The sequence below is a fragment of the Lepidochelys kempii genome, chromosome 13 (genome assembly GCF_965140285.1).
Source record: "Lepidochelys kempii isolate rLepKem1 chromosome 13, rLepKem1.hap1, whole genome shotgun sequence".
NCBI lineage: Eukaryota > Metazoa > Chordata > Testudines > Cheloniidae > Lepidochelys > Lepidochelys kempii.
In genome coordinates this window covers 29,606,554-29,626,216 of record NC_136392.1, presented here as the reverse complement: position 1 = coordinate 29,626,216, position 19,663 = coordinate 29,606,554, and the positions used below count along the sequence as shown (strand labels likewise).

The window sequence follows — 19,663 nt, the reverse complement described above, 5'->3', positions numbered from 1 at the left end:
ACATGCCTGCAGGGCAGGAGGGGACAACCCTACCAGCCTTGCCAATGGCCTGCCAGTCTGTGGATGAGGCCTGGGCTCCAGGGCTGGGATCCCAGCACGGCGCCTTGCTGAGGGAGATGCACAAAACTGCCCAGGAAATGAGGGGCTGAGAATTCAGGCAAGGACCCCCTCAAAGCAGAGGGTGCTGCTGGCACCTCAGTCCAGGCCACGGCTCGTCCTCGCAGAGCCCTGCCCTCCTCACCCCCTTTGCACTGCCGGCTGCAGGAGCAGCAGGCCAACTCCAACCTGGTGAAGTACCGCAAGGTGCAGCACGAGCTGGATGACGCCGAGGAGCGGGCCGACATCGCTGAGACGCAGGTGAACAAGCTGCGCTCCCGCACCAGGGACGTCATCACCTCCAAGGTAAGGCCCCAGCTGCAGGCCTGGTTCCGTGGGGAAGTGGGGGGAACCAGCGAAGCCTGAACGAACCCTGATGTGGGCCCTCAGAAGGGAAGTGGGAGTAAAGAAGCTGCCTGGGGCTACAGCCAGCTCCATATTGCACTAGCCCCATGGGCAGCGAGTCCCACAGCTGCAGGCTTATCAAAGGGGCCAACAGACCCCACTGCCAGGCCCCTTGGGGCCAGGGCGAGACCAGCCCCCAGCGGCTGCATGGGACCAGGGCCACGCATGGGAACAGCATCCACTCCAGGGAGCGGGCCATGTACTGGGACTCAGACAAGTGCCTGGCCCAGACCCCTGCAGAGGTGCTGCTGTTGGCAGGACGGTTGCACCCTACTCCACCCCAGCAAGTCAAACGTCCCTGAGTCCGTGTTTCTTTTCTGTTGCCAGCATGAGGAGTAGGAGCCGCAGCACCCGCCCCGCCGCCGTCACACCTGCCTGTTGTGTGAGGTGCAACTGGCTGCAACAGTCATTGTGTCTCTGTGCTGAGTGAATAAACAGCTTCCAAAGAGCACAGGCTCCTTGCGTCTGTGGGGTGGGAGGGAAGCTCTAGCGGAGCTCCGTGCAGCAGGGCTTGCATTGGCCCAAGAACAGTTGGCTCCAGGCCTGCAAGAGGAATGTGCCAAGAGCCAGGCAGTGAGGAGAACGGAAGCCGGGAGTTTGCTACGGGGTAGGACCTAGTTACCCTTTGGGATCAGCCCCAGAGGGGGCTGTAGGGAGGCCGGGGCTGCCTGAGAGCACACATGGCTGTGCAGGGAGCAGTTAACACTGGTTTAGAATCGCACAGGCCAGGCCAGCTCCAGAACCCAGGTTTGTATCTCTATGGCAGACAAACCCCCGCTGTCATTTAGCCCCTGCAAGAAGCACTGGCTGGGAAGTCCCAACCCTCAGCTGAACAGGCCCGGCTTTAGCAGCAGCTCAGCAAACTATATTGGCTCCCTAGCACAGTGCTTCAGCCCTGCTCCTGCTCCAGCGGGACACGAGCCGGGGAGGGGAGAGATCAGTTATTGGAGCAGGCCCCAGGAGGAGCCAAAGGAGTGGCTATTTCACTACAGAGCCAGCTCCATTGGCGGAAGAGCTCCTGCTACCCCTGCCCCAAGGCTGCCTTCATCAGGACACAGGAAGGCAGCGACCGGGGCAATGTGCTAGTATCTTAAATGTGTGACCCACGTTCACATCCCGAGACTGCTTTTTGCAGCAAGCACGGCCTGACTCTCTGTCCTCAGGGCGAGCGATCAACCCCGAGTGGCATTGGAGGGAGGGGGGAGGCTTGTAAAGCCTCTTGCCGAGAGGGGAACACAGGGCTGCTGAAGTCCCTGAAATGCAATTCCAGAGTCAGATCAGATATTGAAGGGGAAGCTACTGCAGATCATGCTCCTGTTCTCCAGCTGCAAGGAGTGGGGAGACGCTACTGAACAGGCCCTTTTCCTGGGGCTGCATGGACAAATCCATGCAGAGTAAGGGTGCGGCTATGCTGCAATAAAACACCTACAACTGGCCTGTGGCAGCTGATGCAGGCTCACGTTGCTATAAAATTGCAGTGGACACATTCAGGCTCAGGGACCCTGCTGCTGCTCGGGCTCAGAACCTGGGCTCTAGCCTGAGCCAGAAAGTCCGACAGGCCAGCCAGGGACGTGATGTTGCAGTGTAGACATGCCCTAAGAGGGCAGGGCTCTGGTCTCTTTCTCTGCTCTTGCAGGGCAGCTCCCAAGGAGGCAGCACTCAAAGGCATTTAAAACCCAGGAGAAACAACAGAATAGCCCTGCTAGGCTCAGCCAGTTTTCATGCCCCCCCGTGCCTGGAACAGTCCTCCTTTCCCTATGTGTGAGGCAGCCTCCTGCTCCTCAGGACTCACCTAACAGCTGGCCTTACTTACCCCCATCTTTGCTCAGCCTCTCCCAGCACCCACCTGGCCGCTGTGGCAGGAAACTTTCCATGACAGCCATTGCTCAGAAGCCCTTTCTCCTGTTCACAGCCGTTGGCAGTTTAGACAGTGACCTTTTTGGGGTCATCACCCTGGCCCTTGCATGTGTGCAAGGCAGTGGGCAGGTTTATGGTGCTCTATACAAGTACAGTCACTGCATAAGGCCCTGCTCACCAGTGGTTCAGAAATGGGGTACGCTGAACTGCATGCAGACTGTTCAGACCTGGTTTAGAGAACTTGTGCACAGCCAAACTGTGCAGGGGGACGAGCCAAACTGAGGTTAGGATCTGGTCAAACGTGTTAAAATCTGAAGCACTCACCCACCATCCAGCAGGAGTTTAGACTTCAGCTGAGAGAGCACCCAAGGCAGGGACGACCACCAGAGCGAGCAGAATGCCAGCGAGCCCATAGGCATTTGGAGAGAACTGCAACATAAAAGGGAGCGCTGCACTCAAGCAGGGATGAGGCATAGATCCTATCGCCACAGTAGGCAAGACCCCTATAAAGAAAGACATCTCTCCACACACTTCTTTTAAAATAGAGTTCTTTAATAGTTTCCATTTAATACGCTTGTTTGCAGTTAGTAAATTGGCAATAATCTGGGCAGCAAAAACCTCAGCAATGCATTTGGGATAGTGCAGAATTCCAGGAACATTAACCAGCTGGGATCCCACCGCCGCCCCCAACAGTCCATCACTTGAGCTGCTGAAAACCACACTAATGACAGCAGAGCAGCAGCAAGCTCTCTGGTCCATCACATTAACATTCCTGCCCTCGCACCATTCCTCTGAGACATCTTCATTGACAAGAGGTTGCTACCACAGTAAGAATGAACGACCGAGCCACCTCTGGCCACTTGCAGGGTAGGTTTATATGAGCGGCTAATGTGAACGAAGAGTTCTATGGAAGCCAAGAGAGCGTGAGTGTGAGCTTTAACCTCAACCTATTTAGTGCCTTAAAACAAAGCTAAAAAATTGTTAGAAACGTTCAGTTTATGAAGGATCCTCTGTCCCTTCACATAAGTCAGACAGAACCTTCCTTCCAGGGAGGCCAGATCAGCTCCTTCGTGGGAGAAGAAATTGCTTCCTGTGCACCTGTCCGAACCAAGCCAGTTCAATCAGAACCACGTGATAAAAGAGCCCTGGCTCCAAGATCAGTCCCTGGAGCTGCTAAAATACATGAAGAGGGGGATGTCTAAAACAAGGGCAAACACAGCTTGGCCCCTACCTGTAAATTCCAGAAATACACAGATCAAGTTAAGAATAAAATATATTCTCTGCAGATTTATAGCATCAATCTTTGGATGCAACAATTAGCTAGATTAGGGAAAAGGCATTCTTGTAACTTAAAAGCCTTTTCATTTGAAGCATTTATTTTAAGTGTACATCTATTACAGTTAAGAATAAGCAAAGATTCACCAAACCCACAAATATCCCAAGAAAAAAAACAAAAAATAAAAGGACAGATGGAAAAGAAATTTGCTCCTGCGGGAAAGCTGATGGAGAGTTGCAGCTGTCATGGCAAAAGGTTCTCCCAATGGGTCGCCTCGTTTTGGAGGAATGGCATCTGCTGGAGCTGTGTGTTTAAAAAAAAAATCTCCCTAGGGGAAGGAAATCCCTCAGGGGAAGACATTAATAGCTCCTTATAAACTCGGTTAAAGCTCCAGTTGGATGCACTGGCTCAGCAGTTTTGGAACTTGTTTGCCCCTTGCTCCTCACTCTCTGTTTTACCAGTCAGTCTGAATGTGAACTGCCCAGGGCGGACACTGAAGTGTGGTTTAAGACTAGCCTGGGCATTGCAACATTCACTCAGTTCTAACAGCATAGCCATTTCAAAGGCGACTCCAATTACAAACAGGTCAACGCTCTTCAGAATCAAGTTTTTCAGACGGTACAATCTAATCTCAGGGGCTAAACATCCGCCCTGCACATTCAACCCCTGCTTCAGGGATCCAAAGATTTGTATTCCCTTTGCTGGCAAAGGTCCTACACATTCAGACAACCATTGTGTGTCTGTGCCCAGACTGGCTACACAGTAGTTGCTCTCCCTTCCTCCTGGCTGCAGATAAAGTCTTGGGGGAGGTGGTACTGGTCACAGAAGGGGAGGACGCTGCAGGTCAGAGATACTCTCACGTGCACTCACTGCAATATGTTTGAAGGATGTTTCCCATTAACTGTCTGAGCTACCAAATATTAGTGTAAACTTAAAACCTAAATAATTAAAATTCACAGGTAAAGTTTGGGGGAAGAATAGGAAAATGGGTCTCAACGTAAGCCACAGAGGCATGAGATTTGCTTTAAATGCAGTGGCTCAACGATGCTTCGGCACTGCACTGACTTATTTCATTCCAAGAAATCTCAGGCCACATCCAGCATCCGGCCTTTGAACAACGTGGTCTGATGCTGTTGATTAGGAATCGCAAGCTCAGGCAAAGTTAAGCGAAGCAGTCAGATTTTTGCCAAACTTGTTTTTTTAAAACATACTTTACAAAATTATTTTGATCAAAGGTCTTTTATTCCCAGCATCTAGCACTGTTACTCTGATTAAAACAACAACTCTAGGAAAAACCTGACATCTCCAAGCCAATATTGCACTTCGAAATTAATGTTGGTATGTTGATTTAAGGTATTGAAGACTGCAAGCTTAAACTCCGGTGTTAGGTTTCCAGGCACAGCTGGTTAGCACTCGCCGTGTTCAAGAGCGGAGAACCTTGCAGCAAAAGCAGTGCTCCTGAAGGCAATTTTAAAACCAGATTAGTAACCCAAGAAGGGACAAGCCACAAGTTTAAAAATCAGTACATTTTAATCTATTAATGCCTGGTCAAGTCTAGGCCCCGGACTGCAATTTCCCCCTCACTGAAAGGTTGCTGCTCTCTGCAGCACTGAACAACACCTTCCGACAGGAAGGAGCCGCTGGGCAGAGCAGGAGCAGAGGTTACCTCCTAATGGAGCAGCACAGACAGATGTGGGCTAAACAGATTTATCACCAAACAATCCAAAAGTGGATGGTAAAAAGGTGAACAGAGCTACAGCATCCAGAAATTCAAAACCACACACAGTCTAACCCACCCTCATCCCCACACCCCGACACACCCAACCCTGAAAAGATTGCTTGCTCCTAGTAGATGCGTGGGGGGCATCTGCATGCGTTTGGCCTGTCTGACCTTGGTTCGGATGGCCTGGGGCCTTTGCTGTGCTTTTTAACGTGCTAATTCGGGTGACCACAAGGAGAAGCCACAACTAATGTGGAGTATCCTTGTCTAGCCACACTGCACTGGGGGAGCCAGAAAAAAGGCTAGTTTTTGCAGGGGATTATTTTTATCCCCAAACAACTGGAAGCTCCGTCCCTGAATGTCACCCAGATAGCTTACGAAGTCCTGTCCTTCAGAGATCAGAGGTGGGGGAAGAGTCTTTAACAAAGCAGTAACATCCATGGTTCCAAGCCTAAACACACACACACACACGCGCGCGCGCAACACGCAACGTATCCCTGAAAATCCACCATCTGCCAGATACCCTCCAAGCGCTGTCCATTTGAAGCCAGTCTGACGAATCACTCCTCAGTAAAATCTCTGTCAACGTCCATGTACGCTTCGTCAATATAGCTAACTATGGCACAGGGTGATGCCTGGTCGGGACTAAGCAGTATAGATACAGTCTCTTTCCAGTAGGTAAAACTAATACATGAACTCTGTGGAGAGAGAGAGAAAGTCTAATTAGGTGACAGGCTGCAAATAACCCTGAAGTTCATTAGCGTGAACCTGAGTTGCCCCCATAGTATGAGCTACGAACATGAACCAGATCTCCCTCCTCCTGTGCACCAAGCAGAGAGAAGCCTGAAAGCCATCTTACACTCGGGTCTGATTTGCTCATCAGGCCAGCATCGGAACCGTCAGTTTACCATTAATCCCGCTCGGCTTTAGGAAAGCTACCCCACACGACGGGAATGCATCCCGCACAAACCAGACGATGTGCGTATGTACGGAAGCCAGCCTGCACCAATGAGTCTCTGTAAAATAGATTAATATTGGAAGCAGTTCCTTTTTTATAGCACCCCAAACCACAGGGCTCTTCCTTTCTTCTTGTCCCACAGCTGAGAGGATATTTATAAACAGAACCAACTTCTCCTCCTCCAGCCAGACAATGGTAGAGGTGATCCAGCCAAGGAAAGGGGAGAGGTGCAATAGTCCCAGTAGCGCTGCACTGAGAGATGGATGGCAAGGGGAGCCATCTCCACTGCCACAGACCTACTGCAGGAGGAGGCATTAAGGTGCGGAGTAGGGATCCCTACAGAGCGTGCTCTCAATGGAGAGACCCACTGAGATGAACCTACCCTACTAAACTCTAGCAGGCCAGCAGTGCACCTTCTAGTCCAGGTGTAGGTGGGCGGGCTGAAAAAACATAGGGCCAGAGTGAGCCCAGCGGCTAGCTCCGGGTGTGCAGGACTGGTAGTGGGCGTCATGGGGCGAAGATGAATTGGACAGGACAGAGGGGTTACCGCCTAAGTGAGAGGTCTCCATGCGACAGGCTGTAGAGCTGCATGCAATGCATGGAACCTGTGTCACAGAACAAGGTGACAGGACTCTTCCAGGCTGCAGGAGCAGCCGACATATGGCCCCAGCACTCTAAGGTCCCAAGCATGGTCCTGTCTCCTAGGTCCTGTTCGCTCACAATGGGGTAGCAGGCACCTGCCCCTGCTGTGGCTCAGCTCCACTCCCACTCCCTGGCAGGTCCGCAGCAGGGTAGGTGGGCATGAGGCAGAGGTGTAAGAGGGTGCTCCAACTCGGCCCACACAGGAAAGCCACGCAGGACTGGGTGCAGGGAGGTAATGGCACTGTCCCCTCATGCAGAGAGCAAGCCAGGGGAGGGCACGGGGGGGGGCACTGCTTCTGCCAAGGACGTGACGATTATGCAGCCATGCGCACAGTGGAGCACATGGCTTCCCTTACACAGCAAGCAGGACCAATCCTAAGAACTCCGTTTTTGTTCACATGCCTGGTCTCCGGCAATAAGCAGGCGCCACTGTGGTATCTGAGCCAGGAAGCTTGTAGCCGGCTACCCTGTGGTGATAACCAGTTATATGGTTCAAGCCCAGGCCCAAGTGGAGCTGAGACAAAGTCACCCTCTAGCTGAACAGCTGCGTATGCAAAGCGCAGGCACCGGCTTCGGTGCACGTTTTCATTAACGTCAGAGAACAGTCAGTTCCTTCACACGGCAGACCAGGCGCCAAGAGAGCAACGCAGCGGTTATGGCAGACAATACCGTTTTCTCATGTAGACGGCTCTCAGCTGGTGCCTACATGAGAGGGACCAGGCATGCCAGCAGGTCAGTTTCAAGAGACAGGATGGACTGACAGCCATGTGCCACGCTGAAGCAGAACACAACAATGGCAGAGCGCGATTTGCTATGGCAGTTTCAGAGACGTGCTAGCATCTCTAACAAGAGAATGAGGCACACAATGAGAAGACGTCATTGGGTATTAACTGCACAAAGAGATAAGACAATGCAGTGCCTGTGCATTGCAAAGAGCTCCCTTGTGCACCCAGTAATCTACAGGCTCGAAGATTGGTTTTCGCTTGTCACTCAAGTCCAACAAGGAATGCCAAGCAGAAGAAAAGATCAGAAACTTCTCAAAGAAATCACAAGTCTGCACCTTGCATGCAGCATAAACTCCACTCCTGCCCATCGCCGCATCCTTCCACTGACTCTCCCGCTTTCATTTTGTGGAGGTCAAGTGCCTCACCATCCCAGGCCCTTCTAGCTATGCCCCCTCCCAGCCCAGGCACATGGCCTTAGTGGTCTCACGTAAGGAACACAGGCTATTACACAAGCTTGCTAGCCTGCTCCTAGGATAACAGCTGTTTGGGAGGGGACTTGGGAATGGAGTTAATGTACAGAAACCAACCCTGATGGATTTTGTAGGGAAACCAACACAGCAGCATGTTGCAGGCTGCTGACCCAGATTCTTTCTGGCTCCTTGCACCCATCCCTGGCACTTCAGTGGCTAGATGCAACAGCCAACTCACTACTATAAAAATAATTAAGAAATAAGTGTCCTTTACCTATGCAAACATTCATTAACATGGATTATATGTAAATATTATACCATCAATACTGGAAGTGAATTAGTATTATATATATTATACAAACCATGGGAAAAGAACATAAAGACTGCTAGATCAAGCACTCAGGTTTGGAAGGGTTCCCTGGGTAACCCTAATTCAGCCCCCTCATGCATGTGTGTTAGGACACAGATGAGGTGGGGGAGGGGATCTCTTATTGGACCAGGTTCATAGTGCTTAGGAAGAATATAAATGACATAGATGGCATGGAGGTTGAGAAGTGAGCTGTCGTACAAAGGGGCGGGGAAGCTAACATGAGACAAATGGAAAAACTGAGGACAAGGAAAATTAAGGCTTAATTTAATATTAGACTAAATATCAGGAAGACTTTGGACACCTAAAGTGGTTGAACCTACCCGGCATTTGATCCAATTAAGACAGGATTTTCTGTAAGTAAAGCTATTGAGATGGGGCTATTCCCTTCATACTGTCCAAGCTACCAATGACTACTGCCACCAAGGTGCACAGGACAATTCAGCTGTTTCTCCAGCCAGGGTACGTTACCTGGTACAGATACAAAGGGGCAAGGAAGAGTTCCATTTAGACTGTTAACTGATCAGGACTTATAAGCCACCGAAGATGAGCATCATTTCCTTTTAGTGTTAGAATTACACGGGTTAATATTCTAACACTGAGATATTGACAAGTTAGAGGGATTTAAGAGAACAGCACCATCAACAGATTAACGAGCAGGAAGGGCTGTGTTAGAGTGAAAGCTCAAGACCTGTATTTGAATCGCTTGGGTATCTGTGGGGGAAGCATGACCATATGGGACAGACAGGTGCATTAGCATAAGTTAGGGAAAAGCTGGGCTGAATAGCATGAAAAGCTTCCGGATATTGAAATCTATGAAAATGGCATAATAGCTCCTCATACACACTCCTTGGGGAGGGGTAAGTGGTAGAAGCCCATTGCTTGGGACACTTATGGCACAGCTCTGGAACAGTACACTTTCTAGGGAACAATTCTGCACTGCCTCCTCAGGAACCTGGCCAGAGTGCCTCAGAGGTCTTTGCCACCTCTGATCTGATGAGAGGATTGAACAGATCCAAGCCCTACAGTTGCCTCACGCTCTTCTGATCATGTGCACCCTGGCACTGGATTGCTAAGACACTATAAAAGCACTTTAGGAAGTTCCATTTCCTTATTTCCCTCAAAACTTCTCATTTCTCCATTTGTGCAGGCTGGGCCACTAAGACTACCATGGTTCTCCCCTAGGGCAGTAGGAGATCGAACACATACATTTTCTAAGCAGGTGCTGTCCTTGTCCTTGTTGAGGTAATGCTGTTGCCAGAATCGCAGGAGACTATGAAAGTTGTTCAGGATGAACCCTGGATATTTTTCCGTGTATTCCATCTCTTGCAGTGTGTGCAGGTAGAAGGGTAGCTTGTCTTTCCTTCGGGCCAGCATTAAGATAACTAAGCTTGTGTTCAAACAACTGACATTTTCCTAAAATAAAGGAGACATGGTAAATCAAGTTACAGAAAAATGCAGAGATCAAGTATTCCATGAAATGAACACACAGAATTCATTTAGGGTCCAAACCTATCCAAGAGAAATGCTTCTAATGCCTACTGCACAGTAAAAAAAAAAAAAAAAAAAAAAAAAGCATGTCTCGAAAAGAAGTCAGACCCCCAAACCCATTAATACACGTAATGAAGATTACGGTGATCATATTTTAATGTCAGCTCTTTACCTGTGTGAGTGTCTGTACATGAATAATATTAATGAGGCGGAAAAGGAAGGACATTCTCATGGACATCTGAGACATGTATGATAACAGGCGGCACTCGGACAAGACTTCTGCAACTATAGGGAAGAAAACCAGATTATTAGGTTTGCAGAGTTTAGATACAAAAGAATGAAACCGTCATTCTTAAAAACTGGATGTAAGGGGAAGACAGTCATTCTTGAACCTAATGCAAGACTAGCCGTTGTATTCAGAGCTGCAGACAGGTTGTGCTTCTCTCCGAACAGAGACAAGGGAGACTTCTGGTTGAAAAAGATGGCTGTCCTGAGGACGGATTGTCTTCAGCCACAATGTTCTTTTACTGCCGGGTGGTCTGCAACTGAAGGCCATTCCAGCTGACAACATGGGCAGCACAGGAAAAAGAACTGGTGCTCACACCCAGTAAGCACATGGGCCAAGTCATGCATCTGAGAGACACACTCCTGCTAAGGATTTTAAAGCCTGATCACAATCTCTCAAAGAAATGCCAAGTCTTCCTTTACCTTTAATATCAGACTGGTTCTCAAATCGGTCCAGGGACAATGTAATGCAGCGAACCAACATGTTTGAGTCAACCAGTGAACTGTTGATCTGATTCAAAAAGATCTGAAACTAAAGACAGACATTTTAGTGCTATGTTTGCAAAAGCTATATACTTTATACTGATAGGCACTTGTGGAGCAGAGTTTCATACACTTTGAGAGCATTGTATGTGATTAACAAGCTGGATATTACCCATGGCGTGAACAGTAATTAGGATTAGCTGCCCACTGCAGGTAGGTCTGCAGACAAGGCCCTGAGACGAGTACAATTATGTGACCACACAAATGGCCTTTGGAAAAGTTACTGCATAAAAGTGTGCTCAAGAATTTGAGCTTTTGTTTTAAAGGACTAAATCTCTAGCCACATTGCTAGATGTGATGCCAGGTCACATCCTGAACAGGTGTTGTGCATCCAAGTCTGTAGACTACCTAAAACAGTAGCTCAGAAGTACAGATGCCCTGTTCATTTCAGAGGTAACTATGAGCCCTCAACCCCCAAATTATAAATTGCTTCTGCTCCTGCCCAGAAAAAGGAAAGGGGCAAATTAACCCATATACATCACAGCACAACACCTGGTATTTGGCACAGAGCAGGATGGCTGTTTCTTTGAAGAGATTTACCTTCTCATCTGTGTTGATATATTTGTTGAACCTCTTGAAAGCATCAATGTTGAATTTCATCAGTTCTCCCAGCAGATCGAAGTAACTCTGAAGAACATCCCGTGATTTGCACTCACTGTCAACAATGCAGTAGAGAATTTGCTGGCAAGAAAGGAAAGTGTGTGACCACCACATTTTAGCTTAAGTCACCAGAAAATTCAGATTCAAATGCTTGTGATCCAATTACTGCTTCAAAAAGTTTATCCAGATTTCATTCTTTTTAGAGTAGGTAAATCAGGTGACTTTTTCCATAGCACCCACAAGTGGAGTATTGAAGATAGATATAAATCACTTAGCATCTGGATACTGTAAGTAACTGTACCAGTTCCCAGAGTTAGATTGAACCAAACCTAGCAACTATAATCATGTACATTTCAGGTTCCTATAAATCACAGATTTACTGATCACCCCCTTAAAAGTTCATCTTGATGTTGAAACCAGAGCTACACCTCTCAAAAGGTCTTGCATTAGGTATAAGATCTGCCTATTGCTGCAGTGAATTCTAGCACTTGTTTTTTAAGCTTCCTGGATTTTCTTAAAAATTAAGCCCACCAGTTCATGCTAAGTTTGTTACAGTGTATTTGTGCCAGAGCAGTTATCTAGGTTATTACCTCCAAGAGTCCTCTCTTTAGCAGGAACATCTGGTCTGCATAAGAAGTGGCACCTCGTAGAAAACTCTCAACTGCCCTTGCTTGCCAAAACCTGAGACAAATATAAATTCAACTACTAATTCAACAAGGCTATAACTCATTGGGAAAAGTTACTTTACTACATACACCTCAGACTAAACTGAGTTTCCCTGTCCATTTAGTATCAACGTGAAAGTGAAGAGATGTAAAGAGATTCCATAGAATAGTAACTCTATTCCACTCACACTACCAGAGAAACCAAATCAGAATATTTTAAGTCTTCTCATGATGGATAATAAAATACTTCAGCTGCCATGAACTCTGAAGACTAGCAAGTCTTCCCACCCCACCAAAAAACAACATATACCAGTGTAAATGGAACTCACCTGAAAGAGGACTCAGCTGGTTCCTTCTTCATGACCTGTAGTAGCCTGGTTAACAAACCTCTTTTGCCATCGCAGACTAGACTTCTAAAGCATGTGGGGAAAAAAATTACAAATGTGCGTGGAAGGATGGCAAAAGCAGGTCACTACAGAGCGTACTTCTGGAGATCAAGCTAGATACTACTCACAAAGCTGAATATGAAGAGTCCAGTATTACACAGCAACATCAAGCATGAGCATTTCACATTGCCCACAAGAACTGATGACCACGTAGCTCTGATGCTGCAGTCTGCAAGAGCCGCAGCATAACTGGCTTTCAAGGAAGTTTCAAACAGCATTTTTGTTGAAACGTTACCAAATAGGAAAGAAACAGGAGCACTGTGACCAGAGGGAGCAGCAGGCCTGACAGCTCTGAGAATGGAGGGGGCTGGGTCTCACTGCACATTTGTGGAAGGGAGAGTTTGGTTCAGCAAGCACAACATTTTGGTATCGAAATTCAGACCAAGGCAGTGGCCCAAATGAGTTAACAGTCTCCACAGGGAAAACCCATCAAACTGAAGCACACAAACATGAACAGCACCTTGACAGAAATGGCAGATGTATTTATGCAGGAGACCTATGCAGACATACTGCCAGAAAAATCACGTTATTCGGAAAGGGCGTGGCACCTGAAAACAAAGGCAGGAAATGGAATGGTTCTGTCCATGTGCTTAGACCATAAGCCAACCTCCAGGCGTAAGGCAAGATAGTTTAGGGTGGGGATTCACTTTTCTACTGTTCACAAAGATAGGCTGCTCAGTTGGTCCATGCTGGTCACTGCTTGTGTACTGGCCAGCTGAGGTGCTGGATGCAGCCTGGAGTCTGCAGAACAGAGCTTTTCACAAAGGAGGGCACTGATTGCGGGATAGCTGGCTCCCCTTACTAGTGCCATCAGAAAATAGGGAAGGTTGCTCTGCAGATTACGCAGGATGGAAGAGGTTACCTGTGGCCTCACCCCTCCTCCTTCTAGCACACGTACAACACAGGGCAGTGTTTTCCTCTGAATGGCTGAAGCAGGGCCAGAATGGCAGCAGTGCTCAGGAAGAGAGGATTTGGTCAACACCGGTGGTGGTTTCTCACCAACAAGGGCAGATTAACGAGGAAGCTGGCAACATTTAAGAATTGGGAAATCCCATTGTGTGCCAGAGATTCCTTTTCAAAGCCAATGGCACCTTCCCACTCACACCAGCTTCCTGGTCTGAAACATTAGCTGTAGGGTTTAGTGACTCAAATATGTTTGTTGGCTTTCTCTTCCGAGCCCTGCAGAGGGAGTGAGCTGGATTCTTTTGTGGAGTACATGAAGAGAACTGTTTACCAAGCACTTGTCTTCAGAAGTCATACTGATGTAACTAGATCAGTATCACAGAACACCTTTGCGGGGCCACTCAAATGGGTTTACATGTGTTGTGTCAATTTAGCTTAATTTGGTTATTAGCCCTCTTAAATCGAACCCCTTTTGCAGGTATTCTCATCTGTTTCACTAAACTGATTTAGAAACCAGTTTAGTTAAATTGGTGTAATGTGTGTGCGTAGGCCAGGCCTAAATCGCAACTGCAAAATATTACTGGTGGCTATTCATGAGCTAGAAAGATTCCATCTTGATTTACAACACGCAGTTTGTGAGGCTGGCAGTTAGAAAAGCATATAACAGAGATCATGGACACAAAACGTCAAACTCCATAATGCCATTGTCACAGCCTCTTTTTAGAGTATAAAGTGCATTTTAAGAAGTCAGCTAGTCCTTACCATGAAAATAGGGGTAGCTATTTCTTCCTTTGAAAGATCTGGCTCTCCACCTGGCAGTGCAATGGCCTTATAGAGCAACACTATTTGATACTGATGTGGCAATTTCACCTAGCTTCTTTCACATGTGATATATGGAAAATGCATCTCTTTGCATGTCCACAATTTCCTAGTGGTTTTGCTAATGTAACTTATTGTTGAAGTTAAAGGAACGAGGCTTCATGAAGGATTTAAAACAGAGCAAATAATAAAAAAATCTAGTGTAAGCACTTACCAAACTTTCAGAGTTTAAGAAAGCTTGAAATAGCAGGCTACAAAACCTATAGCTTCCTCCCTACCTGTCTGTGTTGACGACTGCATCTACTTCAGGGATGTTGGCTTTGAGGGAGATTGCACTCAGTTCATTAAGTTCTTGGCTGTTTAGCAGAAGATACTTGTTCCTGAACAAAAATCATTGAGAGAGAAAAGGGAAAATGAGGCCGGGCACATCCATTTGTCTCCTTAATTCATGACGTAGGTAAAATGTTGCTAGTTATAGACACTGCAGCTGCAACCAGCAACTCCAAGCTGAACAAGACAGTGTGGCTAAGTTATTTGTGAAACTGGAAAGACGGGAACAGACCTTTATTTGTGCAGCCCACTACTGGGCTGTCGCCCTGCCTAAGAGTGCATGCTATCACATTGCCAGTCCTCCTGAAATTCAGTCCCTGTCGCTAATAGTTAAAAAAGCAGTGCCAGGCTTCTTACACTTATCTTTTTTATTATACCATAACCATCCAAAAGCAAATTAGAGAAAAAAAGATACAATACAAGGATAGCCTTTCAGCTCTTACAAAAGAGGTATTTCATCTCCTATAATAGCTTCCAACAGATTAAATAGCAAGGATATTAACTTTCAAAAATATAAATGGTAGCTTAACAGATTTCAGAAAATTCAGACAGCACAGCCTTCCAAGAATCCCTCAAAAAGTCTCTATGCTGCCTATCACTACCTGCCCAATAATATGAAGATTAACTAGTAACATTAATTTGTATAAAGCACTCAACTTTTCCAGTACTTGATTACAATCTACTTGACTATGCTCCCACCCTACTCCTGGAAAGCACCAAAACACATCAGGAAACAAACTAGAAAAACAGGGACGGGTATAAAAATGTAAAGAACTCACACAATAAAATATTTAGCCAAGTAACTACGTAAAAGAGAAAGTGTTTTTCCAATGTCATTCAAATAAACCTGAATTGCCCATTCCCCATTTTCGAGAACGCAAAAATCATTTATATACTCTATTCTACAATATTCACTGTGAAAGAATTTTTTTTTTTAAAGAAATGCATTACAAGAACTATTCTTTCAAATGCAACACACTCACTTTTGCTGTAAATCATAATTTTAGTCTGTTTTAGTTGCAAGTGGCCAACAATGATTTTTTAACTATAAACATAATCCTGATAATGAAGGCCAGGAGGCTATCTAGCTATTTTCTAGGTCACACCAATTCCAGCCACCAGTTAGTCAAGGTGACTTCCAAGACTACAAAAGGCTTCCTTTCACTGGCTATAGTAATGATTGAGATCTCTCTCCAAGTATTGTTTAGCATCTGCCAGCAATTCTCCCCTACTTTAAGATGCTGGACCAAGACAAAATATAAATTGTTCCTCAGATGCCTTATTACTTTTAACACCTAACCCTGCTGATTAGCATCAGCTGGAGTTGCCACATGGTATCTCTGTTTCCTTCCAGGTCAACAGGTTTCTGCAACGGAATTCTAACATCTCTCACTATTAAAAAAAGGAATTCTCTGAATCCTTAGCCAGTAACTCAGGGATTTAGCTGAGTCTTCTCTCCCTGTACCAGCTGAGTTCAAGCACTCTTCAGTCTCTTGCTTTCATCAGGTTTTCAGGTAACTCAAGTTTATCAGTCATTTTACATGCCTTAACAGAGATTTTACTTTACTATTAATTTTAATAATCCACTTTCTTAAGCATGTCTGTTTTAGATTCCACACTTTCCATTCAGTTTCAGTGGATTCCAATGTTCATGATCTAAAGATGTTCAACTTTTAGATGTTTAACTTTATAATTTTTGTTTCAACCATGCTTGAGGTTTTTATAGTGATCGCTTTAATACAGACAGCATCTGAGGAGACTTACTGTACCATCTGGGAGTTGTTGCTGGGCTAATAGTGGCTGCAGAGGGAAAGTTTTTGATGGGCTGAGATACAGATCTAGATCCCAGCTTTCATGGTGTGAGATCTCTCAAGGTAAATGTGACACTTTTACAGCATAAGAATTGGTGTAAGAGCATTATTTACTGTCTAGTCGAGAAACTTCTGAGAGTGCAAGAGAACAGCATCTGGGTTCCCTCCATCTACCCCATTTTGACCTTTCGAGATGAGATGCATGTTTTCTCATTCTGAGCAACGTGTGCATGCTCTTAGGATAGTTTTGGTATTTTCTATCCTTGCAATTTTTCCCCTGAAACATTACAAACCAGTCAGAATCCAGTGCTATAGGTGTAATTTAGATTTCTCCTTGAAATGGGAATTACCTGCACTGTCTGTGTCTAGAAGTGAACATTTTATTTATCCTTGTCAGAAAGCACTTCCGCATTAGTTCTTATTAGAGCTCTACACCAGGCAGCACTTCCTTTCCCAGTCCCTATTTTCAGGAAATTACAAATTACAGATTGACATTTTTCATGCAGTGGGATGTTTGCTGAAAAGGTGTAAGAATGTAATTAACAAATCATCAGATAAAGGCAAGCGTAACAGAACACTTCTTAATTTGCTCCACTCCATGCATCCGACAAAGTGGGTATTCACCCACAAAAGCTTATGCTCCAATAATCTGTTAGTCTATAACAGGGGTCGGCAACCTGTCAGAAGTGGTGTGCCAAGTCTTCATTTATTCACTTTAAGGTTTCGCGTGCCAGTCATACATTTTAACGTTTTTTAGAAGGTCTCTGTCTATAAATCTATAGATTATAGAACTGAACTATTGTCGTATGTAAACAAGGTTTTCAAAATGTTTAAGAAGCTTCATTTAAAATTAAATTAAAATGCTGATCTTATGCTGCCGGCCCGCTTAGCCCATTGCTGGCCTGGGGTTCCGTTCACCGAGGCTGGCAGTGGGCTGAGCGGGGCCTGAGGCCAGGACCCCAGTTGGCAAGGGACTGGCAGCCAGAACCCCAGACTGGCAGTGGGCTAAGTGGCTCAGCCCGCTGCCGCTCGGCCCCGAGTCCTGGCCCTGTCCACATACAGTAGGTACCTACCTTCTCCCTGGTTCTAGCCACTCTCTTCCTCTCTCTGCACTGCGATGAGGGTGGGAGTGCACTGAGCACAGGGCTGGGGGTTGGAGTGCAGGGTCTGGCCAGGAGCTAGAATGAGGGAGGGGGCTCAGGGTTGGGGCAGGAGGTTTGGGTGTGGAGCGCTTACCTGGGCAGCTCCCATTTGGTGCGAGGGGCGCGCGTGTGTTATGTGCGCGCGTGTTCAGGAACTTCCGTTTGGTGATCAGGGTGGGAGTGGGGATGTGGCGGGTGCAAGAGTCAGGGCATGGCGTATAGGGGTCTGGGGGTGTGTGGGCTGGGGTCATGGGGGTGCTCCCCCATACATCTACACTGCAATTAAAAACCCGCGGCTGTCCATGCCAGCTGATTTGGGTTCACGGGCTGGTGTAATCGCAGTGTTGATATTCAGGTTCTGGCTGCAGCCCGGGCTCTAGTACCCTTTGAGGGGGAGGGTCCCAGAGCTCACGCTCCAACCCGAGCCTGAATGTCCACACAGCAATTAAATAGCCCCTTAGCCCAAGGCCCGCAAGCCTGAGTCAGCTGGCACGGGCCAATCACGTTGTCTAATTGCAGTGTAGACATACTCTTAGAAAGACACTCAACTTTTGACATTCAATAAGCAAGTACTAGTATATTGAGAACACCTTCATCTACCTTTTGAAAGGAAAAACTGCATACACAGCACCTGAGATAGAACTGTTCATTATGTACCCTCCTGAAAACACTATCAATTTAAGCTACAGGAAGATTAAATACAATTCCCCAAGCCTGAGTTTTATCAGGACTAAATCCTCACTTGTGAAGAGTTCCATGGGATCCTTAATGATCACAAGTTGCCTAGCAAAATCAAGGTCTATCTAAAAAGACCTGCAGCAAAACCCTTGTGCCACACTACTGCACTGGCTTACTACTCACTCTGAGGGAGGAGAGCCACCTACTACTCATGAAACCTACTTTCACACTATTTCTCATTTACCAAAAAGCCTTTTTATATCAGCAGTGGAACACTTAAATACAATAGCTCGGGGCAAAGCATTTAAACACATTTGGGGTGCTCAATAATTTAGTTAAAAGGGAACAAGAGACACTATTAAATACAATTTACCGTAAGCTTGTTTTTTCCATACTTACTCATGATGATCACTAAAACTTTGAAGAAGCCTCAAAAACTGTATCTTTAAAGTAATGTCCTACCAAAAAAAAAAAAAAAAAGTGAAAAAACCCTTTAAATATGTATTATACATATTACAGTATCATCACTAATGATAAGCAGAGAAGAAATAGGTATCTCAGACTAGGCTGGAGTTGGACATCTTTCAAGACTGAAAAGGTATTCACAACATCCTGAATGTGACAAGCAATTGGAGGGAGGGAAGGAAGGAAGGAAGGAACTTCATCATGAGTTCCCCAAAACAGAAGAGAATGAAAAGGGTGACGGGATGTGTGCAGTGTAACATAAAGCTAAGTTTATTTAAAATAAAATAAATAAAAGCTAAGTTTACCTCCAGATTTCCAGGTATAAAGCAATGCCTCGTATCTGGTATCAAGGCTCTCAAATCAATGGACTACAGCAATTCCAAGGGCGGGGGAAATGTTCTATAACTGTAGCATTTAAATTACCATGCCAAATGTGAAACTAGGGTACTCACTGGACTACAGTCACAATTTTGATTATGCCCACGCAGAACAAGGGCTGATGCCGAATGCTTCCTCCAGATCAGTTTGTCAAACAGGTTATTAAGGCCAGGAATCAATTTGAATTCTGCTATCATTTTGTGAACCTGGACAAGAAAAGAAAAGTGTTAAATGTGTCTGGTACCTTCACAAAGGGGAAAAGGCAGTTTAGAACACAGATGGGCATGACTACATCATCTCTTGTTAGCAGAGACACTGAAATGCGTTACTGAACAATGTGGGTTTTACTCCACATACAAGAAGTGGTGAATCCCAAGGGAAAGACTTCAGTCTCCTTCAAGAATTAATTCTGTCCACGTCCACTGAACAGAAACATTTGATCCAGTTTCTTTAGAGACAGCCTAAACTGATGCTTGAATTTATAGAGGTTCCTCTGAAGAATGAGCTAGGGGCAACAGCATACTCTGGAAGAGGAAAGTTAGCACACTGAAGGTAAAGGGACACCCAACTATTTATGTATGCTGAAATTCT

General features: G+C 46.2%; 2 protein-coding genes across 2 annotated transcripts in view; one reads left to right on the top strand and one right to left on the bottom strand.

The window, feature by feature from the left end:
- The window catches only part of MYH7B (myosin heavy chain 7B), a 50,675-nt gene extending 49,731 nt beyond the window's left edge, over window positions 1-944 (top strand). Inside the window, exons 41-42 of the mRNA XM_073309927.2 lie at window positions 265-402; window positions 829-944. Of these exons, the coding sequence (XP_073166028.1) occupies window positions 265-402; window positions 829-840 (150 nt within the window). The 3' untranslated portion in view covers window positions 841-944. The remainder of the gene's footprint in view (window positions 1-264; window positions 403-828) is intronic.
- A 1,945-nt stretch (window positions 945-2,889) lies between these two features.
- TRPC4AP (transient receptor potential cation channel subfamily C member 4 associated protein) overlaps window positions 2,890-19,663 on the bottom strand; it is a 70,395-nt gene continuing 53,621 nt past the window's right edge. Inside the window, exons 10-19 of the mRNA XM_073309576.2 lie at window positions 19,147-19,278; window positions 18,629-18,687; window positions 14,547-14,648; window positions 12,430-12,513; window positions 12,026-12,116; window positions 11,376-11,516; window positions 10,716-10,824; window positions 10,180-10,292; window positions 9,726-9,932; window positions 2,890-6,052 (exon numbers count right to left, since the gene is read on the bottom strand). Coding sequence (XP_073165677.1) covers window positions 5,915-6,052; window positions 9,726-9,932; window positions 10,180-10,292; window positions 10,716-10,824; window positions 11,376-11,516; window positions 12,026-12,116; window positions 12,430-12,513; window positions 14,547-14,648; window positions 18,629-18,687; window positions 19,147-19,278 — 1,176 coding nt within the window. The 3' untranslated portion in view covers window positions 2,890-5,914. The remainder of the gene's footprint in view (window positions 6,053-9,725; window positions 9,933-10,179; window positions 10,293-10,715; window positions 10,825-11,375; window positions 11,517-12,025; window positions 12,117-12,429; window positions 12,514-14,546; window positions 14,649-18,628; window positions 18,688-19,146; window positions 19,279-19,663) is intronic.